The 20,875-nt window shown below is 31.7% G+C and overlaps 1 protein-coding gene across 2 annotated transcripts in view; it reads right to left on the bottom strand.

Moving 5' to 3' along the window:
• Positions 1–20,875, bottom strand: part of LOC132735301 (serine/threonine-protein kinase PLK1-like) — a 43,755-nt gene that overhangs the window by 13,563 nt on the left and 9,317 nt on the right. Inside the window, exons 1-3 of one of the 2 annotated variants that reach the window (XM_060722242.1) lie at positions 12,657–12,677; positions 9,263–9,370; positions 2,122–2,238 (exon numbers count right to left, since the gene is read on the bottom strand). In XM_060722242.1, coding sequence (XP_060578225.1) covers positions 2,122–2,238; positions 9,263–9,346 — 201 coding nt within the window. In that variant the 5' untranslated portion in view covers positions 9,347–9,370; positions 12,657–12,677. Of the gene's footprint in view, positions 1–2,121; positions 2,239–9,262; positions 9,371–12,656; positions 12,678–20,875 lie in introns of those variants that run through there. The other variant, XM_060722241.1, reaches the window with a different exon arrangement.

Genomic DNA, 20,875 nt, shown 5'->3' with positions numbered 1-20,875 from the left:
GAACTTAATTGTACACTAGAGATATTTTCTTTTATTCCTGTCCTATCTCATAAATTACATACAAAAATTGAGTCAATCTTCATGTCCATGTGACCTTCAATAAAATAGTTTTGATTGAATAAGAACAGTAAAATTTATGACACAAAGTACAATCATTTTTTTAGTAACAAATAAAGTAAAGAAAGAGTACACTCGACAGCAGACATCATTCTAAGAGTACACTGACAGCAGACGTAATTCTAAGAGTACACTGACAGCAGACGTAATTCTTAGAGTACACTGACAGCAGACGTAATTCTTAGAGTACACTGACATCAGGCGTCATTCTAAGAGTACACAGCAGACGTCATTTTAATAGCAGGCGTCATTTCAAAAGCCTTATAACTGATTACATCCTCAAAGTCTACAGTTTAGAACTTATGGCATGGACCTTTAACATTCACTACTTGCAGTGGTCAACAACTTGAATATGACATGATGATTCCCCCAAATGACTTTATCTAATTTATAATCTGCCATATTTATTCAGAAAATAACTCTGACCAATTACTCAGATCACAAGGTACTCAAAAGCTTAAATACAATTGACAGGAAATTAAGAGAAAAATATGTACCCTCATTGAGAATGCTGATTAAACATGAAATATCAATGAACTGAAATTCCTATTGTCCCTGAAATAAACATCATTCCCCTGAAATAAACATCAATCTTTCCACAGAAATATGCCAGATGTCAGTCATCCATAATTCACATAAACAGGTGGTTTTGTTCTGGTCTTTATTCAGTATTTGACCAAAGGCTATGATAAGATCTCAAAGAATTCTAAGAATGGAAAAGCATGAATTGGGAAGCAAGTTCAAGTAAATGCCTAATGATCACTGACTTAGTTTGATACCAGGTTTGATGTTATAAAAATTTGTATGCAGAAAAAAAAAATCAAATACAATTTAACAGTTTATATATACAGAATTTATTTTAGTCCACTTGTGTACCTTATAGACATTACTCTTGAATCCGTTCCTGGAGTGAAGCAGTACTGAGCAGTGAGCGCAAAAGAAACAACAGCTTGCCACTGACAGGGTTTTGAACCCACACAGGTAGAGATCGTTAGATACTATTCTGACCCAATTAAACGACTTGGCCATGCCGCCCACGTAACAAAGGACATTGGTCAAATTCAAAATGTCACTGATAGTGACCAGAGTGACACTGCCCCAAGGACATTCTATTCTAATTTATAAACTGTTTGAATTTACCACAAGTTTCCCCCAATCCTTTCTTCTTTCCTTTACTTTATAAACATTGAAACACTTCGACAATTATGTATTTCAATATTATTGAAAAATGTGAGAGTATAGTTACAGTCTGTACTTTCATGGAATTCCATTTATGATATTAATTATTACTTATATTTAAATTTTAAGTCTATTAAAATATTTTAATCTTTTCTACAAATTTACCAGTATTTTGTTTAAATCTTTCAATGGGCCTAAAGAAACGAAAAATGCAAAAAATTGCTTTAGACAAGGGTGCATTTCAAAGGAAAACATTTTATACAGTCAATATTTACAAATGATATTGCCGAAACATTCTGAATAATATCTATAGGCATGATCTCAACTCTCTTGAAACTTCAAAAGTGAACCCCTGTTGTCAGTATTGACATGTTTAAAGTTTTCGCTCAAGATAAAATAAAAAGTTCCGCACCCAACATTAAAACAAGACCGAAAGATTGGGCATGTTTTTATTTTCAATATCGATCCTTTTGTTTGCTATTTTCTTTTAATCTTTATGACAAACCCCACTCACAGTCCTGTTTCCAAGATGAACTATATGATTATGTCTGAAACAAATCTATCATGTACTTTTTTTCATGTAAACTTAAGTACAGTCATATGTATGTATAGGGTTGTTAAATTATTCAAGACCCCAGACTGTTTTTTCCCCCAGCACAATATGAAAAACGATGGCATAAAAAATTGATTATTATTCTTTATATAGGCTTTGGTACTAAATTTTCTGAAGGAACTTTCACTGTGTATTTACACATTATATTTTATTTGTTTGGCCGTTTATGGTAAAAAACCCTAATTCTTCTCTGAATACTGATAAATACTTACTTTTCTATTGCAATTTTCTAGGACTATGTACACATTTTCTTCATCTTCAAAGAAACTGTGAAATTCTACAACATTTCTATGTTTTAGTGGTCGTTGAAGTTCTACTTCACGCATAATCTGAAAAAAAATAGAAAAAATATTTTCTTTAATACCACAAAATCATCTATATTATTGACATCATCACTAACAAGTTATATCTTTTTGTTAATTCATTATCATTACAATCATCATCATTATCATCATCATTATCATCAGCAGCAGCATTATCACATTCATCATAATCATCATCATCATCATAAATATCATCATCAAATCATCATTATTTTCAACATTTTTACTATGTATATTACAAAGTCCAATATTTTGAGCAATTTTGTCAGTGTTTGCGTGTTTTGTGTGGCTGTTCTATTTAATTGATATATTTTGAGGAGTTTAAGCATCTTGACCTTTGCAGGAAATTTTCAATTTTATTATCCAACAATATTTAAAGATTGGTAATCATGTAATTTTCTTCCGTTACCTGGCATTTGTTACCCCAGTCAAGCTGGACTAATATTCACAAATGATAAAGCACTTTAAGTCTTAAGTATAGCATTTTTTTCTTATCATTTGAATATAAAAGTTTGTCTACAATTACCCTTTACAGGTGTAAATCAAGGATTTTATATCTAATTCATCATAAAGAATGAGGTTTTATTTTCCATGTTACACCTGGCATATAGGTATTAAATAAGTATTCAAATTTTGATAAAAATAAACAAAGTAGAGGTTACTTATCTTGAAATTACTTACAAGTTTTGAATTACACTGCAAATAATTACATCTACAAGTTGAAGGCGTGTCTTAAACTTTAAATTATATATCATTAAATACTTACTGGCCTTCGGGGTTTAGTTTATAGCTATCATGTGCAAAATGATTACAGGTTTCAAATGCAAAATGCATTTTGAACATTTTTTTTTATTTCCAATCAATTAATCAATCGTTTGTGCACCTTTGCACATTATCTATACAACATGTTCCAGCAAAAACAGACGAAAAAATGTCGAATTTGCATAATTTATTTGCAACAAATATTTTATCAATGCAATAAAGCTGAGAGTTCCCATTATTATAAGATTTTATTAAAAAATAATGAGCAAAAAAAGATGTTGGAATGCCTTTTATAAACATAAATAACATCAGCATGTCACAGAACTTTAATTTACAGCATAACAAACTCATAAATTCTATCAATTCATCCATGGATATTGAATTAGGATTAGGAACCAAACACAAATTCCTTGTACAAAATTTTTTTTTTTTTTTTAGAACTCACGATAAGGAAGACTTTATTAATTTCAAGAAAAAAAATTGAGATTCAAATGCCTTAATTTGTGTGTGCCAACTTGAAGAATATGAAATACAAGCCGTTTAATTTGTTACTTTAATTAACTTGCTGCCATGTTGCTGTTAAATTGACTGATACACAAACTAAATTGACTTGTACACAATCTAAATTGACTTGTACACAAACTTAATAATAATAAGTCCTGCTAAAATATCAGGAATATTTCAGCAAATAAATTCAAATGCTTCATTAAGTTCACCTAATTACATTTAGTAAATTAATATATAATTATATTTGGACAAAACTTGAGACATAGTGCTCTGTTTACCATTCACTTTAAGATCGGGACAAACTTAATTATAAAAAGCCTGATTTAAGTTAATCTAAATATGTACAACAAAATTAAACCTATAAAGAAATTTTTATGTCTTAATTTAGCAACAGGATTGGCATCCCTCAAAAGTTCAGTAAATGCCTCATTAAAGTCAAAGAACAAAAAAGAGGGAGCCGGCATTGATACACAACACTTGCTAAATCTCGTAAATTTTCCAGTAGCTTCAAGTAATGATGGGTCAATTACCGCTGATTAAGATAAAGTACACCGTATCATGCATGTGGAATAGCCATCATTGATAAGAAAGCCAGAACTGACAACGGGAGGCCAGTTAAATGTAACACAGAAGCATATAGACTGGCACAATTAGGAAGTCCTTCCCTTAACACAGGAGGCCATACCAGCGCAGTTAGAAGTCCATCCTTCCACACAGGGAGGCCATACCAAAGTCGGCAGTCTATAATTCTCACATCATCACTTCAGACAGTTTATAAATGTAAGGCTTTCTAGAAGATTTGCAACTTTCTACTTGTGCAAATGTACTTTTTTCTTAATATTTGAGCCGCATCACGACAAAAACAACATAATGGGTTTGCGACCAGCATGGATCCAGACCAGCCTGCGCATCTGCACAGTCTGATCAGGATCCATGCTGTTCACTATCAGTTTCTTTACTTGTTATAGGGTCTGTAAGTGAACAGCATGGATCCTGATCAGACTGCGCGGATGCGCAGGCTGATCTGAATCCATGCTGGTCGCAAACCCATTATGTTGGTTTTGTTGTGACGCGGCTCATTTTTTAAAAAAATAACTTCTGATGGATATGATTGTGACTCATGCACTATTGTGCTGGTAGATCTTTGTGTGGATTGAGCCACAAGAACAGAAATATTTAATGCTCTTTAAACCTTTGAGCAATTGTTTCCGATTGAACTATCTCAAATGATTCTTATACTATTTCAGCAAGGTACCATCAATTTAGATCAGTTTTATTGAGGTTAAATTGTTTCAATTAGGCAAATTACAAAGGTTGTTTTTTGGTGTTAAAGATTGCGTCCCTGATAATTCAATTAAGCATGAAAGCTAAACTGATTTTGGGAGTTGTTCGATTCAGCCAGTTGGAACGAGTAGATAGATATGTATCAGGACATGAATGGGTTTTGAATGGTTTGTAAAAAGTCAAATTATATACCCATGATTTGTTTGTTGACTTGATGAATCATCTGAAGGATCATGATATAGCCATGTATCATGGTAGAATAGAGGCTTTTAACAACAATGGTAGTGTCAATTTACATAAATTAAATCCCACCCCAATCACTTGAGACACCCTAAAATTGTGCTATTTAACATCACTAATATATCATACTCAGTCTTAAAACAATTAATTGTTTAATTCGGGAAATTAATTGAGAATTAATTATTTAATTCTGGCAAGTGTTATTTTGCTTTTTTTTCCTTGTGTGAAAATGATCATATTCAAGTTTGTATTTTTTCTCAATCTTTCAAGTTATTTTCCAATCTCTTCCAATTTCAGCTACTGAAACCAATTTGAAAGATAAAAGCCTGAAACTTATAACTATTTAACATTACATCCTTTCAAAGAAAAAACCTATTAACTAAGATGTTATCAAATATAGATTCAGGTTATATCATGAAATATCAGTAAATTATCTAAGGTTATCAAACTATTCACACTTATCCAGAAATTCCAAAAACTGCTGACACAACACTTTTTTTATCTGTGCTTTCAAAGAAAGCTGTACGATTACTCAATGCATGACCATTGGGTGCATTTCTTGACCTTTGGTTACATTTTAATACTTGGAACTAATTAAATTGCTCATTCCAAATTCCATGCAACTTCTGAAGCAGAAAATTTTCATTAAATGGTTCAATTGAATTCTGTTTGATTTGCAAATCATCAAATCTGAGTGACAACTTAACAGGTCTCCCTTATTTTCAATCAAATATTCAAATAAGACTTTTTCACCTTTATGTTCTGCAGTGACTGGTATCCCTTGGAGCAACATTTGTAATGCAGTGAAAGCTACTGCCTAATTTGATGTCTCATACCAATTAAAGGTGTAAGGTTTCATGGGCAAGCAATAATGACCATTTACAACTGACAATTTGCATGATATTTTCTAACCAGGGGGTCTGTTTCAATGGAAATTTGTATTTCAATGTCCACCATGACTTTGCCTTGTTAAGGTGCTCTGAATAGGGTTATAAATCAATTAGAGATTGCCAATTTAAAAAGGATTAAAAGAGATCTTTTGTATTGTATATGTCTGGGGGATTTTGGTCAGTGTAAAAAAAATACAATGCTACATATCAACTAAAATCTTGCTTGATTTGAAGTACCGAGGCAGAAAAAGGCAGTCAATGTCAAAGGCCATCTTGGTCATACACACAATTTCAATGATTATAATTTATATTGCTACAATTTATCAGCATTACAATAAAAGCCCAGTCGGTTTACTTTCCTCTTATGGGTATTTAGATAGTTAAAGAAGAGATGAAATTGTGGATCAGAATGAAGTTCCTCCATTTTGAAGAGCGTTGCTATAACAAGGTACAATCACAGAATAAACAAGGAAACAGTTAACTTTATTGTTTAAAACATATAATTTTATCTTGATACAGTGACAATGATCTGATAAATGACTTATTATATTTCCTTACAGTTCTTTTAACAATGTTTACAATATCAACATTTGTCAAAGGTCCCCACTAGCAAACACTGACAAAAACTTCCACCTCATTCTTTGATTTCTCCTCAAGTATATGCCATGCTGTGACTTTTTCCTATCTTCCTTCAAGAAGAGTATTTCTTTATATTCCAATAGGGTTTTTTTTTTGTGTTCACTCGCCTTTGTTTACTTTTGTTAGTGAATATAGGTCAATGATTCATAAATGGATTGCCTTATCAAATTTCAGTATGAATGGATCACTTTTTAAGTACTTGTTTAATTGAACAAAGTCACCCACAGGCCATAAAATTCATATAGGGACGTTAATAGTAAAAGTTTGTCTCAAAAATATTGTCCATTTAATTTAAATTTGATGCTGGTGTTCAAATGGGTCAGTGACATTGAGGATAAGTGATTTGTAAAGAAGGGCTGAAATTGCTTATTTTGGTATATCTAATGAATGATCTTGCAAAGCTTTAATAGCCATCCATTTGGTAAAGTTGAGTATCACTTTATGGGGAGATTTCAATCAAAGTGTTTAAACAAATTAGCCTCGCTGTGTCATTTGAAGTCAAAATTCATTAAGACTTATTTTGAAAAACCTGCTGCTGTTTAGTGAATTTTATTAACATATAAAAATTAAGTATCAGTCTCATTCCACTTCACACGGTTACTGGTACACCTATTCATTCTTAATGTTTAATATCAGTTTAAATGATTCACAAAGTCGATATTAAGAACTATGGACTTCAAACCTGCTGTATGATTAATTTAGGTTATAATCTAACTTGTGGTTTATTGATTTCAATGATTAAATTCCTTTTTTTTCCTTCAAGTTTTTTTTTTTCAAAACAATATTAAACCCCATTAAGGTTACATTAATTGTAATAAATGCAACTGTTTTTTATAGCTATTTCACATAATTTTCTTACAAATTCATGTAAAGTTATAAATCGCACAATTGCAAATGTCACTTAATTTGTACCAATGAAAGGAAAAAATTTCAGCAGCATTCTTGTTGCATTTTGGGTCATACATTTTCCAAGTTCTGATTCATAAAACCATAAAAGCTGTTCCAACAATGAAATGCCCAACTTGGCAGCTATTCCAACATTATGAAACACCCTCACAGACATACCAAAATTGGCAAGGATTTATAAAATAGGTTATCAAGCCACGCAAAGCCTGTGGCGTCCCTTCAAATATGTCATTCATATTTTTTTTTCTTCTCACTGTAAATGAACTTGCACAAACTTTTAAAGGATTTTATGTTTGAAAGAGCTTATTCATCATTTAATACATTTTAATTCTTTATCTTTACAAGCGGTCTTTTTGGGGGTGAAATATTTCATTTGAAACGATAATGCACTCTCTTAATGTGGTATTGAATTTTAATTCTTTCACTACAATTTGTTACTTTGGCTTGTCAAGTAAAATGTCTAAATACACTTCCCATACAGACATATTTTTATGGAATAGCTATTTTTCTTTGTCTGGAATGTTGAAATTCTGGCCCAAAGTATGTGTAAATATTTTATACTATGTAATCCACCTTAATCTTTTCAGTGTTATTTTGTTTTATTCTATCAAATAAATATTGGATTTTGTCATAAACACATCTATTTCACTATATGAATAATCTTTTCGGTGAATAGGTCATTCAGAATTACAATCTATATTGAATAGGGAAAAAATTAATTTCCTTAAAGAATTATTGAAATGTCAAACTGTTATAAACAGTTTTTGGCATTAATATTTTGGGTAGATATAACACTTTGGCTGACTTTCCTTTCTTTGACTTATACTTCATGCTATTTTTCAGACTGTGTCACCATGTAAATTAGTCTTGTTACAATCATGTTTACAGCACGTCAGTTTGACATTTTGTTGAGAAAATTACCCTCTGTAGAATAGTGGCTGAATTTTATATTGTACTTTACATGTGAAATAAGAACTGTCCATTTTAGATGTGTTTATTTAAGGGATTTAAATTTAATTTGGTGTGAATTATAAGTTTGACTAAAATATTATAGTCTGTTTTTATTTGTAATTTCTTGTATTTCTTTGTCAAACCATTGTAAAAAAACAGAGCCTGTCAAAAAACAACTAGTTCTTGAATTGATATTTCTTCAACAAGCTGGACTGGCGTCTCACAGCAATAATGAAGCTAAAGATGGCCTTGGTGATAATGGCTGCCATTATTTAAATTGCTTTCAAAAATGCTCTCAAACAATGGCATTGAAAATACAATGTAGTAATTCTGCAGTCAATGGAGTGGGTAACTTCACACAAAATGACATCACTGTGATTTGAACATATGCAGCACACAATATGACATCGCTGTGTTGTGAACATATGCGTCACACAATATGACATCACTGTGTTGTGAACATATGCTTTACACAATATAACATCACTGTGTTGTGAACATATGCGTCACACAATATGACATCACTGTGTTGTGAACATATGTGGTACACAATATGACATCACTGTGTTGTGAATATATGCGGCACACAATATGACATCACTGTGTTGTGAACATATGCGTCACACAATATGACATCACTGTGTTGTGAACATATGCTTTACACAATATAACATCACTGTGTTGTGAAAATATGCGTCACACAATATGACATCACTGCATTGTGAAAATATGCATCACACAATACGACATCACTGTGTTGTGAACATATGTGACACACAATATGACATCACTGTGTTGTGAACATATGTGTCACACAATATGACAACACCGTGTTGTGAAAATATGTTTACCTTTTGTCTTTGATGAGGTTTTGATATTCTGTGTTTGGAGATGATTTTGCCAGCATAAATAACATTCGAGTTGAGATCTAACATTTCGTAACATCTTGCAAAACCTCCCTGAAATTATAAAAGAAAATGCACTTAATATGACATGTAGGAAAAAACATGGAAATTATTTAGCAATATAACTGTATTGTAGTATAAAGCTGATGATTCAGACCTAACACTTAACTTGTTGCACCTTTAATTCTCATTTCAAACAACATTGTCACAGCGTTTACTTTATTCGGCATGTCAAAATTTGATCCCTAAAATTTAAGTGTGTGACATGAGCAGTAAATCACAACAATGTTACTTTAGTTAAACCTAAGAATTATACATTAAAGCTTGGCAATGACTCTGCAAATTGAGTGTACAAATTCTATTGTGTTTTTTGTTGTTTGTGTGACATTTTAACACAGCTGTGTCATACCAAGTAAGTATGACAAGTCACCAAAATTATCAACAGATAAAAAAGAACCATAACACCATAATACTTAAAGAGATTTTATAATAACTCATTCATTTCCCAGATGTCAACTACAATTAATTTTGAACTACATTTTCATAACTGTGTCAGATCAAAAGAAAAACAGCTCGGGTAATTAAGAGCCCAATTATTTATTAATGATCATCGTCAGCTCATTAATGAGCGTCACATCAATGGAAACTTCATTATAAAAATGCCTCTTTGAAAATGAATATTTTAACATTATATATTCCCATTTCATTTTCACATTCTTCTATCATAAATTTATAAATAGAACATTCAATTGTCAGTCATTTACAAAGTATTTCTATGACCAAATTTTTGTAACAGTGACTGGGGATGTTGCCACTGATTCTGTGAAATCACAATTTTCTTCTGCAACTAATATAATTAGAGGTAAAATATATTCTCATTTTATTCTTCAGATCTTCAATACTCAAGAGACAAAAAAATAGGACACATAGCATCATGTATTGTTATAACTATTAAATTATACAAATTAAAAATAAAACCATTAAAAAACATTAAATTATGTCATAATTTCAGAGACCTTTTCTTTAATTAATCATCTGGGACTGGTTTATATTGATTATGGATACTCTCCAGTATTGGAGAACAAATGATTACTCTTCAATATTGGAGGACAAAAAAATGAGATATCACTTTCAAAATAACAAAAATATCAGAATACAGGAACATTACTTTATTATCATAAAAATGATATCCTGAAGTATCAGATTTTGTTCAATATTCATCACCATTACTCAGTTATGAGCAAATATAACCACTGGTTTTTAGAGATGACAAACTTTCACAGAAGTTAATATTTTATTATGAGAGCTGCAGAGACTTATGTTTATGAAATTTCATATTCGTGGGAAAACTATAGTAATTCTGAATGCTGACATATAAACAAGCGCTTGTTGATGCATGATGAAAAAGAAAGTTCAAGCATGTAACATTTGATATCTTATAAGCAATATACTTGCATAAAGATAGTAAATTGTGGCATTTATACATGTTCCTTATTAACTAATTTAAGATATGTCCTAATTTTCTTAACCTTTGGAATACTGTACAATATGACATGTTCTTTTAAGAGTATCTCTTAATATATTATACTATGAAAAAAAACCAAATTCAAACTGACAAGTTAAACCTGACAAATTAAACCTCTGACAAATTAAACCTGACAAACTCAATTCACTGAGAACCTGATTTAAATGCTAACACATTATTTTCAACACTTTATCAAAATCAACTTGTATTGAAAAAATGCCTCTCTTCAAAGACCAAAATCAATGAATGTGTACAACCAGTATACATCTTTGGTAATATAAAATTTATTTAAAATTCCCATAAGGGTCAATTAATATGAACTTTATGACAAAGAAAAGCAAGAAATTAAAAACTTTTCTGCCAGACCCTGAACACAAGATAATAATAATATACAAACATTGCAAAGTTTAAACCTGAATGTGCACAAACCAGTTAAAACAAACATTGTGGTCATAAATGGAAGACATCAAAGATTAAAGACTCCAGGGTGACAATCAAAAAATAAACAAAAGATGAACAGAAATATGAACAAAAATATTGACTTTCAAAATGGAACGCCCTTTATTGTATATGGAAGTAAACTTGTAAACAACAAAGGTAAATATTGAGATTTTTACTCATAAAGATAAAATAGATGTAATAAAACAATATAGTATACTGTACACTTGATTTCAAATTCACATATTACTAATACTATAACACTTGCAAAAACAATATTAAAAGCTGAAACCTTGTCAGAAAATATGAACATGTATATTACATTAAGAAACCAAATATGTTATTTTGGGATCACCAAACAACTTCTACACCTCAGCTGCTTGTTGCACCATGCCAGGAAAGGGGCTCAAACATTGTGTTCCTCAAATAATAAGTTTTATCATATGAAAGGGCTTGATATTTTAAATTTGTAAAATAATATATTGCTTAACATAATTTAAGACAAGTGTGTTTGAAAAAAAAAATCAGCCAGCTGTCCATCTTCATGTGCTTTTTAAATACCTGAACATATGTAATACAAATAACTTTGACAATTTTAGAGGAGTTTCAAATATCATGTTGATTTAAACTGTTATGTGATGATATAATGTGTTCTCCAATTATCAAACAAATGTATAACGTTTCAAATGTAATTTTCATTAATTTATAAATTCATAAATATTTTTTTATAACATTTTATACACATTGAAAATACCACACATATTAACTCATGAAACATAGTTACAAACAGGGAGAAAAAAAACAACAACAAAAAAAACAGCACAGCTTTCAATGTGATTGACAGACAAATGGAAAATACACATTTAATATACATAACAGCTGGGAATTTTATACTTGTTATCCCCATAGGAATCAAACATGAAGAGATAATCATGTTGTTGTTTTTTTAACACAATTTTCCCATGTAATGAAAAAAAAATCATTCACTATAAAATAAAACAATATTGCTGTTTACAAAACAGCAAAGACTGACATATTATTTTTGATGCAATATTGCAATATAGAATTTATAATCTGGTCAAGTTATAAATAAGAAACAAAGAAACAAAAAGAGCAAACAGCTGAACTATGGGCTGGGTAGTCTTAGATGAATCAATAAATCACCAAACAAGATGCAGTTTCCTGTTGTATTGATACTGGTTCCTGGCATGATTAAACAATTCATGTGGTCTGGAAAACAACACAACTCTTTCATTAAAAGTGGCTGGGGCATTCAAGATCATTTCTTGAATAAACAATCAAGAACATCTGATGAACTTTGTATCAACACTTGCAGGAAATCAAGTTATCTCTAAAATATACAAACAATATTCATACTTGAAAGCTAGATCTCTCGCTAATTACCCTAGAGACCGGTGTGGCTTTCAGTGGTCTTTAAAACGCCTGGACTTTCCCACCATGCCGTAATGCATGAAGAAATACCCCTTAATCTGTCTATGTCAGTTCAAATTCGACATAATCAATGATAAATGAGGATTTTGTGTGGGAGATAATCAAAGCTGAGTTTTCTTAACATTAGCACGGTTTTTGCATGTTTCCAAAATTAGCATTACTTTCTACAAGGGTATATATAAATGTTATATATTTGAATCGATTCAAACGACGGAACTATTTGACAAGTATGTCTATATACAAACTACCTTGCAGATTTGCCTTTGTTGATATTAACTGGTATAAATCAATGAACACAGACTTGGTATGATTATTTCACATACTTCATTTACGTTAATGACAGTGATGCCGCATACAACCATAAAACTGCTTGTTAACTCAGACAGTCATGTATACCGGGCCATCATACATCAAAGACAAATTAAAACAGTTATTATGTACAGTAATAATGAGCTAACTGTAAATTATGCAACCACATATGTACAAGTCAATACACACGAGCTCGTAGTGTACATCTCCGTCTTTGGTATAAGTCAAAAGGCGACCGATCCATCAAAACCCTTGTCAATAGACAAGTTGAGATACTAAGATGTACGGTTAATATGGTTTGGAAAACCAATAAAAAGTATCCGATTTCTTTGATGATCTCAGGCGGTCGTTACTCACCAAACACGGAAGTCATATGACAAAAAGGTTTCATTCGAGAAAAAAATCCGCATGTTTATGTAATATCATGATGAAATTTCATGTACTATTTCATTTCAAACAGTTACTTGTATACAATGCATCATAGGTGCATAAATAACTCGACAATAAAATGATATGCAATTTAAAATGACAAGAGTAATTGTTAAAGTAGGCTGCATAGATGATGATTTTATACATATATTGTCAAACCCTCATACTTTTCCAAATAATACAACGATTTGAATATAAATATATATCATTAAAATGCAAATTCTTTAGTGTACAAAACTAGGGTAGTTAAGGTGTGTCGTCTTCAAGGATTAAATTACTTTATATCAAGACCATAAAATAAACTTAAATTATCTTTTATTATATATATACACCACTTCTTATGTTATTTTATCACACCTTTAAACCCACCAATTTAGATTGAAAAATACAAATGTAGTTTCTTTTTACAAATAAAGTCTTGTCTAGGTACGTCCTTGTTAGGATCAAGTGCCTACGTTTAAGTATATAAGTAATAGCATATTCATGATATTATTAGTACTGGTTATTAGTCAGCGCAGAGATTTTTTTACCCCGTGAGATTATCTTTTAAAACTGCGGGTAGATTTTAATCTACTTCAAGAACGAAGGAATGTAAAAAGTATAGAAGTGGGCGATATAAGCAGTGAGCGTGAATGGGAATCGAGCATTATATATCAATTAATCCATGTCGAAAATGTATGTTTGTATTATATAGACACTTATATGACTATCAAGTGCGGGGTAAACACTGTCTGAGTCATGCTATACCAAAAAAGTTCATGGCGCTACCTAAATGCCTCCTATTCAAGTACTTTTGATAAATATTACAAAAAAACAAGGCATTAATCCCATTTCTGGCGTCTAGAACATTATGACAGTAAAATTGTTTTTTAAAAACCTTCGTATCGATACCAAATGTAAATATTTGAAATCCTCCAAAAAGTCCGAGGAGTTCCGTTAAGTCAACATTGATCTTGAAACGGAAATACAAATTTTTATGGGGCGAGAGCAAACGTTGCTTGTCCAGCAATTACATCGTAACCTAGCATATAAACATTCCATCTTGTCCAGTAAGATTACTTACAAAGCTTGTTTAATGTTGTTCAAGCTTAGATAATACTAACAGATGCGAGAAATATTTAAAATATCGTTGTCAGGGTGTTAAAGGGTACCTGGACAGTGTTAACAGATGAATGACAAAACAATCAAAGGAATTAAGGTCTATCATGGGAGTAGACCGTTTGGCTCGTTTGTTTTCCTAACATAAGTGACCAGTCTGAACAAGTCAATATTAAACTACTTCCCTTGCCAATACCAGTTTACCGACATATACAAATTATCTCCGATCGTTGTATAATTGTGTGTAAACATGTCATGGGAATAGCTTGTATATAGATAACACAAAGGTTGCCTGACACTTTATATCTTGCCAATTATGCACACATTAGAAAATTCATTACAAATTCGGCTCTGCATGATGTTAATTATTCGATAAGTGACCAAATACAAACGTGGTTAAAACAATTGGCAACTAATCTATTTAAATTCTAAATATAGTAACCTTTTATCATAGGCCCATTCGCACCTGCTGCTCGTGATATCAGGTCACGTGTCAGTTTTGACACAAGTCTTTCGATACACGAAATCTTTTATTTTATCTTCACATCTATCAATAAAACCAGCTGATTTCTTTATTGTTTTATCAAAACCACCTAAATGCGCTAGCAGGTATGACAAGCGCTAACGGTAACATTGGCAAGAGATGCTCCGTTTGTCGGGCACAGAGAAACAATAGAAAACAATACTGATACTAAAGATAAGAGCGAAACAGTCACTGCCGACGTTGAAAAGATATCATACATCAGTATATAGCCGTATCATCTCAAACATTCGTCAAAAATGTTATCAAAAAAATGAACCGTCTTAATTTCACCATACAGACAGCTGTATAAAGTTCAAAGAGTGCCAAAGTATGACCTGGGGGGAGGAAGAAAAAAACAACAACACAAAGAACTTCTTGATTTTTTATTTACTGCCACAAAAAACAACGTGTGTATATTTTGAATAAAATTTCCCGTGGTTTTATATTTCTGTATAAAGTGATGAATCGTACGTGGACCTGCATGGAGATTTGTACCGGAGTGCAATTACCGTGGTAATTATAACAATTGGAGCATTCTGTGCATCACTAATAACCAGTAATAAGAGGAAAAATGCTTCATCACGGGTAGAAAAGGTAATGTCACCTTTACATGCAATGTGAGTCATGCCAAGTTAAAGGGAACACAATTAGAAGAGTACTTTAATGCCCTTATCTTTAAAAGAAATAGCTTTATTGATTAGCAAATTTGTCGCCACATTCTTAAAGTATAGTATGATAATATACATGAGCAGTTTTGTTTAATTACTAGTCTACCATCTATAATAAAAGGAGCTAATATATTGCCTCAGCATTTTTATAAATTACAATGCAATTTTGGAAATTCAATCTTTAAAATATATATCGATAAGCAGGGTAAATATAGCCCCCACATTCTTTGAACAATCGCAGTATAATTCTTAAGCACATACTTGAAATATTTATCAAAATGCTAACTGGGATATACGATATCTGAACATGATAAGAAACGAGTTACAATTATTCCATACAATGGTTTCTTATTTCAAGACGTATTGCCACCGTGAAAAAGCTCTGTCAGTTCATGGCGGTCACAAAAAAATCAGAAACCATTTTTTTCTTTGAAAATTATTCTATTTGATAATGATATAACTTACAAATATGATTTATGACTTGTGACATCTTCTAATAGCGGGGCACCATTCTTTTCTACACAGCCACCGAAAAGTACAACTGAGATGTTACTTCTTTTGCCTATACATTTGTCTCTTGTTAAGTGTTATCTCGGAAAAGTTGTTTCTTGCACGAAAATTTCGTGCTTATGCTTAATGAAGGCAATCTTATTTTTTTAAGATTTACTGTCTCTGCTCATTCTGGTATATATAGTATACCATTGGGACATTGATTGATTCGGTTTCACTCTGTCATTTCCCCTCACTAGATTACCGTGAATAATGTTTGTGTCCTATTCGCTCTATTAGATTAAGGCAGCAGCAATAAACCAGGGAAAAAACACATGCTTGAAGTCAAGTGATAAACTTTTTTATGTTTCTGTTTCGGTGTATTAAAACTTGCAAAAACACATAAAAACATATAAAATTGAGACGCCGCGACATTCACGTATTGCATAAGAATTGCATAAAAATTTAAGATGTACAAGAAAAGTTGTTTACAAGAAGAAGTGTTTGCTGTATATAAACGAACTCATAAAGCATGCCCTTGTGCTCATTGTCAAAAGATTTGGCACAGTTGAACAAATTGGCAAAATACAATAATATAGTTAGAAAAATCGCTTGAAATAATACGCCACCAATAAAAGTCTTAATGTCATTTGCAAACATTGTGCGAGGTCTACATAAGTGAGAATGTTTTGCAAATATTTATTTTTGCAATTTATTTATGGAGTGTGAAAGTAGTCTGAAATCCAGTAAAGAAAGGAGTAAAATCTTGGTTTTCTTTTCTTCCGATACAGTATAGAATATTCTTTACATGTCTTAATGCGAAAACGTTTTAACATGCGGAATTTGTCTTTTAAGACCGGAAATGAGATTTTAGTGCACTCGATAAAACGAAGAAATTTTAACTGATATCGGAACAGTGTTTCATCTGACGTGACAAGATTATACGCTTAATTCAAATATCTAAGAAATATCAAACTAATAAGACCCCATTAAACACTTTCGTAAATAAGTTAAAATTCACAATTTCTTGCAATCATTTGGAACTAAATTAACAAAATTTAAAAATTAACTAAATTAACAACGGACTTTGACAAGATGACTTATAGAAAGTTGGTCGTTCTACTCAGATTTCAGTAAGATAATATAAAGACAAAAAGAAGAATAACAATATTATAAAACAAATACGGTCAAGTATAATAATCACATCATCAGATATTTGAATAATATACACCTACAAAAGAGATGATGGTTGTAGAGAAAGCTGTTATATTTTATTAGGATATTAGGACAGTTAATGTTGTCATCTATATGACACGTCATCATTCATTAACCACAACTATTTCTACCCAGGCGCATCACAAAGAAATAAGTTTCCTGTATGCAGCATTATGAGACATGTCTCCTAGTAAATTAATACAATATATTTATTCTCTGACAAGAAGGTCTGACATATACGGTCATACATTTACAGCTTAAAAGCTTTTCGTGTTTTTCCTCTTTGTTTCCAGATTTATGATGATCTAAGTCGAGCTATTTAGATAAAATTGTCAGAAACTTTATATCAGATTGTATGATGTTATACTGTGATTTCAGTAAAGTGTTCATTGAAGGATAAACATAAAGCTAATTCTGTATATCAAGTTGAGAAATCTGTAAGATAAGGCACTCCACGTGCATTGGAATATGACGTCATTGTTTTCTGTTTTGAAACACACGCATTCTGAATTATTGGTCAATGAACCTGAATCTTTCCCCATCAATTGTTTTCTTCATTTTTCTTATTCATGTTTGCGTTTTAACAAAGAACTTATTGACGACGCAGCGGAAAATTTGAGCAGACAAGTAAGGCTTTCATGTGGAATTAAGGCCGTTACTAAACAAGTTAGAAGAAAGTCTACTGCATCTGTTTTCCAATCAGTTCCTCGTTCTGTGATCACTGTCTGATTTCATCTAATGATAGTCTAATAATTGTTCAATTAATAAATTGACTGTTATTCATCAAGTTGATGTACACTGTCAGCTCTGATCTACAGTTTCTATCAGTTCACTTACTCTAATCTAATGTACAGTTTATCATACATCAAAAAATCGCATCCACTTTAGCATCTGATTTCAATAACATGACCATCACTTTATTTGCTTGTTGTTTATCTACATCACGGAACATCGATGGCGTTTCTTTCCGTTTATTTCATAACTTATTCGATAAAAAAATACTGTGAGAAAATGAGAATCGTGTCAATTACGAGACTTTTCGCTTATTTGGGTCTAAGCTGGCAGAATTGAACGTTAATCATGAACAATCCTTATGGTCTAAAGGAAGAAAAATCTCGTGCGAAATACCATCAGCTGATCTGAATCAATGTTATAATAATTCATCAATGTATCTCTGCTCGTTTATCAATGTAAATGGAACGGATATTTGTTGGTTTTCATGTTTGCGTCTATGATAACCACTCAAGTCTTTACTTCATCCATTGTTAAGCTTTGTCTTGAAGAAAAAAAACCAACATACACACACCACTGATAACAATCTTGCTTATTCTGATTTCTTAAAAAAAGTACAGATGTTCAAAGATCTATTTCGCCGTTATACGAAATGGCAGCGTTTTTTTTTTCTTTCTTTCAATGATCAAGATCGGAGTGATGTTTCAATTTGCAATGTTTCGGTGTAGAACTTCAAAATCTTACATCATTTCTATTTGTGCTCACTGAGTTAGACATACTTTAATTGCCAGCGAGGTAACTGAAGTGTTCGGGTACATATGGGTGGTCATGAATAAAGCAACAGAGCGTGTGAACATGCTGTTAAGGAATTTCTTAATGCTTGTATATGTTTATTTATACAGCTTACAAAAATTTTGCTAAATTGCAGGTTTAATTGTCAAATAAATTGAACAGTAATAAAACACCGTTTTTTATCCAAATTATAATATCTTACGAAGTTAGCAAACAAATAGTTGGCATGCCAATTCTTGTTAGAATCGTTTGGGAAAACTTTTAAATCTTTCACAAATAGACAGACGAATGTTTGCTAAACACTGTGACATTGCATAACATCCCAGACGTACCGTTCAAGCAAAGGTTTTTGCAACAAAAAGATACAACGATAACCTCTGACCTTAGACGTTCAACGACATGAAGTTGTCAAACATTTCACATCCTTTACAGTTCATGTTACACTATAATTTCATATTGTTTCAACCATATCACATGCATCTTTGAATTCTTGTTTTGTTGTGTATTTCATTCTTATATTATCGTCTGCAATCCATTCATCTTGAGCCCTCTGTCATCGAATACGTTTTTTTACTCAATATGTCTTCTTAGTTAGCCCCATTTTGAATAATGTGTGGCGTGAATGGTTAAATAGAAATTAAGACCTACGTCAGTGACATTTGCTTATTGTTAAAATATCCTTGGGTGAATAAAAGGCTTTGAGTAAATGACAATTGGAGGCGACTTCCTTAGTCAAAACTGTAGTAATAATAATAATAAAGACACAATTGTTTAGTCTCCTAACTATATCTCTTACATAAAAATTACCAACAACAATTTCAGAAATGCTACGTTTTTTTCTCTCTCTCTTTCTGTCAATTTTGTAAAGCTAATCTATTTGACAACGTTGGCTAATTGTATAAAGCTATGATATATTTGCGTCATTGCAGCAAATTTTATTATGAAGCCGAAAGTTCAATGAAATCATCAAAGTGTTTTGAGGCCTTTACAATATCTTATAATGAGTCTCTTACCGAATGTTCGTGTTAATTAAATAACACAAAATTGGAGCATACCAAGAAGCTTAATTTCTCCAGAAATGAAATTTTATTTGCCAACTGTGTATTATTTATATCAGTATAGGTTAAGGCCTGTATTTATTTCTGGTGTAATTTGCAATTATTGCCAAGAAAACAGGTTGTTACAGATGTTTTTATGCATAGAACTTTTGATGGAACAGCATGGCAGAACAGTATGATAACCTTATTGTGTGTGCTTTTCTTTTTTATTAATTTTACAGTCGGCTGTCAACTTTTCCATGCTGTTTAATATTGATACTGCAGTATATGCAAGTAAGTTGTTAATATGCAATTTTGTCTGCAAGAAACCACAATAGAAACGCATGTCACTCTACAAATTTACTCTCAGTTCATTCATTTGTTAATGAAAGATTTGGTGTGTGTTTTTAACAAAAGACAAATTAGCATAGTTCGGTCTAAAAATGCCTGCGTGCACAGACGGCAATTTTATCTCTTTTGTTATATAATGCAAGTGTCAGTTTGTCCGCGTAATACCGGGGCTTTACTGTCTGAAATCCAGATCTAAACAAGTACGGGTTGTCAAAGGTTTTATTCTCCCCGACTGAGTGATGTGCATTCAGTCTCAAAAACGAACTTTCAAGTGCTGTTGAGAAATGTATTTTTCGTAATTAGCAGTTAGAGCCGACTTTTGCGTTCGTAAGATTTACCCCCATCGGTGCTTTATAACGTTAATAAACATGTTCATGATATGGGGGTTTTGCAAATGCGCAGATAAAAGGTGATATTCACTTCCGGAAGATTTATAAACTCAAATACGCCTGATTAAACTCGCCATGAAATGTTAGAAACTCTTTACAATATTATTGTCGG

Source organism: Ruditapes philippinarum, unplaced genomic scaffold (assembly GCF_026571515.1).
Source record: "Ruditapes philippinarum isolate M1 unplaced genomic scaffold, ASM2657151v2 ctg3815_1_1_1_1, whole genome shotgun sequence".
Classification (NCBI taxonomy): Eukaryota; Metazoa; Mollusca; class Bivalvia; order Venerida; family Veneridae; genus Ruditapes; species Ruditapes philippinarum.
The sequence above is the reverse complement of the archived record's forward strand: the minus strand, read 5'-3'. Positions and strand labels throughout refer to the sequence as shown.